General features: G+C 42.8%; 1 protein-coding gene across 2 annotated transcripts; it reads left to right on the top strand.

Annotated features, from left to right (window-relative positions):
* Nucleotides 1-1,044: 1,044 nt before the first annotated feature.
* Nucleotides 1,045-4,536, top strand: LOC107989478 (36.4 kDa proline-rich protein-like). 2 transcript variants are annotated; one of them, XM_025062785.1, is made up of 3 exons: nucleotides 1,045-1,170; nucleotides 1,626-1,889; nucleotides 2,386-4,536. In XM_025062785.1, the coding sequence occupies exons 1-3, from the start codon at nucleotides 1,166-1,168 to the stop codon at nucleotides 2,846-2,848; spliced, it is 732 nt and encodes a 243-aa protein (XP_024918553.1). In that variant the 5' UTR covers nucleotides 1,045-1,165; the 3' UTR covers nucleotides 2,849-4,536. The 2 variants fall into 2 exon arrangements, with proteins under 2 accessions (XP_024918553.1, XP_016893817.1); XM_017038328.2 differs by having other exon boundaries at nucleotides 1,086-1,170; nucleotides 1,657-1,889.
* The last annotated feature ends 6 nt before the right edge of the window (nucleotides 4,537-4,542 follow it).

Raw genomic sequence — 4,542 nt, 5'->3', positions numbered from 1 at the left:
GAGAAAATAAATCAGTGATTTTAGCTCAGACCAAAGTCCATAGAGAAAATCAGTGATTTAAGCCTACAGACCAAAGGAAGCAGTGGTTCAACAACCGCTCTCTCTCTGTGAGTCATGCTGGTTCACAGCAGTAGGGGCCGCTGACAATCCTCCCAGCGTTGATAATCCATCAGTACTGTCACAATACCAAATGCAGCTGTTTTCCTGGTGACACTTCTTGACTTCTAAACTTTTCTGACTGATCCAACAACAATAAGACGGGAGAGTAATAACAAAGAACACCAAATGTAAGATGGAAGTTTCTCTGATGAACCGTTGTGTGAATAGATCTCCTCCCTGTGAAACTCACTGCTGCCTCTGATAACAGATCTTTTAATATTAGCCTCTGTTATTGTCACAGGATGCTGACAGTGACTGCAGGGATATTGAGGATGGAAAAAGAGAATCTCCCTCTGGTTCTGACCTGGACACAGAACTTATTAGACAGATAAATGTGAGATGAGCCTGGGTTTTGCACCGTCATGTCATTTCTTTGTACCTGGAAACCTATGTCATCAGATACCAACCTTCTCACCAACCATCACCTGACACATGGGGACACAAAGATGGAGCTGCTGTGGACCATGCAGCCGGAAACTCAGCTCCATCTATTTATCTGTAGGTGTTGTTGTACAGATGAAATATATTTAAATATGTTTCTTTTAAGAGGTGTCAAATAACATTAGGTTCGTCACGGACTCTTGAATGAACCAAACTGACTCAGACATTGAGTCATGAATCATTACTGGGTTTTTCCCCGATTGTTGTTTATGAGACTCCTCTTTTGTTTTTATTAATTCCACCCAGAAATTATCAGTTATTATTTAGATGAATCACCCTATCGAAAACTTTACTGAGATTTTCCTCTGACAAGATGACTTATAAAAATATCTTTAGACATTTTAGAACACATTCCTGACCTGTTTCCTGTTTCCATGGTGAAAGGAAGTTCTTCTCCAATCCTGTGCCTGGATTGTGAGTGTTGAGGAAACTCCTTACTTCCTGAACTTTTCACTGGTTTCCTCACATCGGTGTGGGCTCAGATACTGGTCCTGGTCTTAGAAGGCTTCACGGGTCTTAACATGAGCTCCCTGCTTTTTGTCCACATGGATTTGATCATGTTCCGATGATGTAAGTTAATTTTTTTTTAAGTTTCCAGCACAGTTGTATTGTTTTTCTTAATGTTCTTATTGGACTTCAGTGAGAATGAAACGTAAGTCAGTACTTGATGTTATATTTAACGTGTGGGTCCACAGTGGGAAATCGTTGGTGTTGCAGCTGCTCCTGCAAGAATTTATAGATTTTAAAGTCAGAGGTAAATACTGAATATAAGAAATATGTGGGAAAAAATGTTTTCTTTAATTAAAACAAAACAAAAAATTCAAACATATTCACAACAATATACAGCACCAAGTGTAAATGTAGAACTCTTTGAGAGTAAATTTAAATATTTCAGCAGAATTATGTTGCACACGTATTTCTATTACCTCCCCCTGGTGGTGAAACCGGTATCTACTGTATTACAATACGCTGATGAATTAAAACAGACGCAGGTTATTATTATCTTTTCTTCATTGTTAATAAAGATTATGGTCACATGGTGCGGACCCTCCTCAGATTCCAGTCCCGTCCTGTCTTTATCCCTGTGGACTCCGTCCAACTGCTCCGCGTCCGGCCATGGAGAGGAACCCTCAGCCAGAGACTCCACTGTCTACCAGCAGCTGCTCTTCACCTGGTCCTGGAGGAAAACCCTGCTGGAACCTGGATCTGAGACTGGTCGCACTCCTGCTGACCCTGGCTGCTGCTCTCATCCTGGTCCTGCTCTACAGACTCCTGCAGCTCAGACACAGGTGTGTGCTGGGATATTTGATCCAACAACAAGACTAAAACTGTGACTCCAAACTCTGGGATGACCAATACTTTGGAGTCATTTTAGCTAATGCAGCTATCATTTGACTAGCTGTTAGCTAACCATTGGTTTCTATTAGGTTATTTTAGCCTTAATGTAGCCTTTTCTGATGTGTGGTTTTTACCAATTGTAAATATATATTTTGCTAATTGTAGTCATTTTTAATCCGTTCACATCAACTTGTGATGGTTTAGTTCATTTCAGCTATATTTTTCAGCTAAGTTTTTGTTATCTGAGGAATGATTCCATTTAATTTAGTCTCAGTTCTGGATGAAGTCTTTGTGGTTCTCTGCATGGTCAATGAAACACCTTTAAATTAAAAACCCTGAGTCCATGGACATCTTTCTTGTCGCCTAGTTCACTTCTGTGCTGTTCACATTAAAACCACCAGGGCGACACAAACCCACTGTTTCATTCTTCCATGTCTCTGCCCTCAGACTCCAGCTGACTCGTGCCAGACATGCCCTGGAGTATCAAGGCTTTTACCGCGCAGCCACGTACACACTCCAACACTCAGACCCCAGTCCTGACCCTCCTCTGAAGAACGGAACCATTCCACAATCTGCCGTCCCCATCCCAACGGTGACATCACTGACACCTGTGGACTTCACACCGCTACCACTTCCACCTACACTGCTGCCTCCGCCACCAGTGGAACCCAGTCCACCTCCACCCCCGCTGCCCAGACCCCTAGTCCGCCCTCCCCCTGCTCTCCCTCCTACGCCTCCTGTCCCAACTCTGCAGCTCCCCCTGCCTGTGATCCAGGCCACTCCACCCAGCCCACACCTGTCGTGGGGAGCGTGTTCAGAAGTGGACATTTACTCACGGATCGGAACGTTCAGAGAGTCCAGACTTTCCACTCAGTCAAAGGTCATCCTGTTTGAACACTCATCCTTATGACCTCTGCAGTCATGTGAATGCCAGGTCAAACTGGACAGAGCATCATGGACAGCATGGGTCCTGTTGACCCTCAGTGTAGAACCAAGGTCAGAGGTCACTACAGCCTAGACTATGTGGCAACTATGCCTGGACTTTGGAAACTCCCCTGGATACAAACTACCTTTACAAATAAGAAGCTTCTTGTTGTTGTAAGTACGTGAGAAACTAAATTGGAATTAACCCTTTTCTGAACCAGGCGGGATGGGCTGCACTTCACACCTACACCTGAGGGAGTTTTCTATGAGGTTGAGCAGGATTCAAGCTGAAAAGCCTCTGATCACAAGCTCCAACCTGAGGTTCTATTCAACCATGACCTTAGGTCCAGATGTTTTCTGTGGCTCCTCGACTGCATATGATTTTTATTGATACCTTCCATTGATAAATTGATGATGGTGAGAGGAACATGCATCTATATATATTGAAGACACAGAAGTGATGCATTGTGGGTTAAACATTGCCAGGCTACAGAGAATGTTGTATTCATGGTCAATTCTCCAGTAGAAAGTTGTCTCTCCTTGCCCAGTGGGATTCTCTCCCTCTCCAGGTTTCTCTCATACCTAGGGCCACGAGCCACTGATTGAACAGCATGGCTTTAGCTGATATACTACAGGCTGCCCAGTCATAATCACTCTCACAGCTATTACAGCATCAGAGCAGCAGCGATTGTATATGACTTAGAGTAAGTGTTAAATCATCACATGAGGTCAGCAGCCAGTTAGGTTTCATGCTGTGGTTCAGTGGACAGAGCAGATTGTCCTTCAACTGGAAGGTCAGTGGTTCCTTATCAGAGTCCTGCCTGTGTGCTTATTGATGTGACACTGACAGAAAGGAGACTGAAGAGTGATTGTTGTCACATATGTTGAACTATAAAAGACTGGGTTTTTATTTTCAACCTTCACTTCACTGTAACAATCATCTCATCCCAGAGTGTGATGACGCTGTAAACAGTTGTCACACACAGGAGACGACAGTCACTCAGTGATTTTTATTGTGTTTCATGTTCTACAGTGATGCAGTTGTTGCAGCTGATCCCATTGTTCCCACAGAGGGGTGTGTTTTCCTGACCGTGGTTTTCCAGCTCTTGTTCTCTTCCCTCTGTGTTTCCTCTGAGCCTCAGTCTTCTGTTTAGGTCAGGTCTTCAAATAAGTGACTGACATAAAAAAAAGAAATCTCCAACTGCAGCTGTTGACTCAAATATTTGGTTCAGGCTCCTGGACGATCAGAGTCCAATTAACGGTTGTTTGTTGGTTTGATTAGAAAAATAACAAATATGTACAGTACAAACCCCATCAATAATTCAACACATTTCCTCTACTGTTCTTACTGATTCATTTACAAAGATTTAAATTCATCGGAGTGTTGTTTTCTCTCTGACAGAGTGAAAAGCGACACTTCATGTAGATACATTTTTAATTTCTCCGTACAGTTAGCTTTTGGTGCATGAACGGCAGCGATTACTATGGCAACAAATGACATTTAAAAAGATAATTAAGCAAAGGTTATTTGAGAATTCAAATAGGTGGGTTACAAAAATTGCTGCCGTGTCTAAATGTCAGACCGACTTCTCTGACAGAAAACTGAAGATTTAAACCACTCACTCTACCAAGCCAAAGCTCGTACCAAAGTCCATAGAGAAAATCAGTGATTTTAGCTCA

The sequence above is a fragment of the Cynoglossus semilaevis genome, chromosome 14 (assembly GCF_000523025.1).
Source record: "Cynoglossus semilaevis isolate Cse_v1.0 chromosome 14, Cse_v1.0, whole genome shotgun sequence".
Taxonomy (NCBI): Eukaryota; Metazoa; Chordata; class Actinopteri; order Pleuronectiformes; family Cynoglossidae; genus Cynoglossus; species Cynoglossus semilaevis.
Note: the sequence above shows the minus strand (reverse complement) of the source record. Positions and strands in the feature narration are given on the sequence as shown.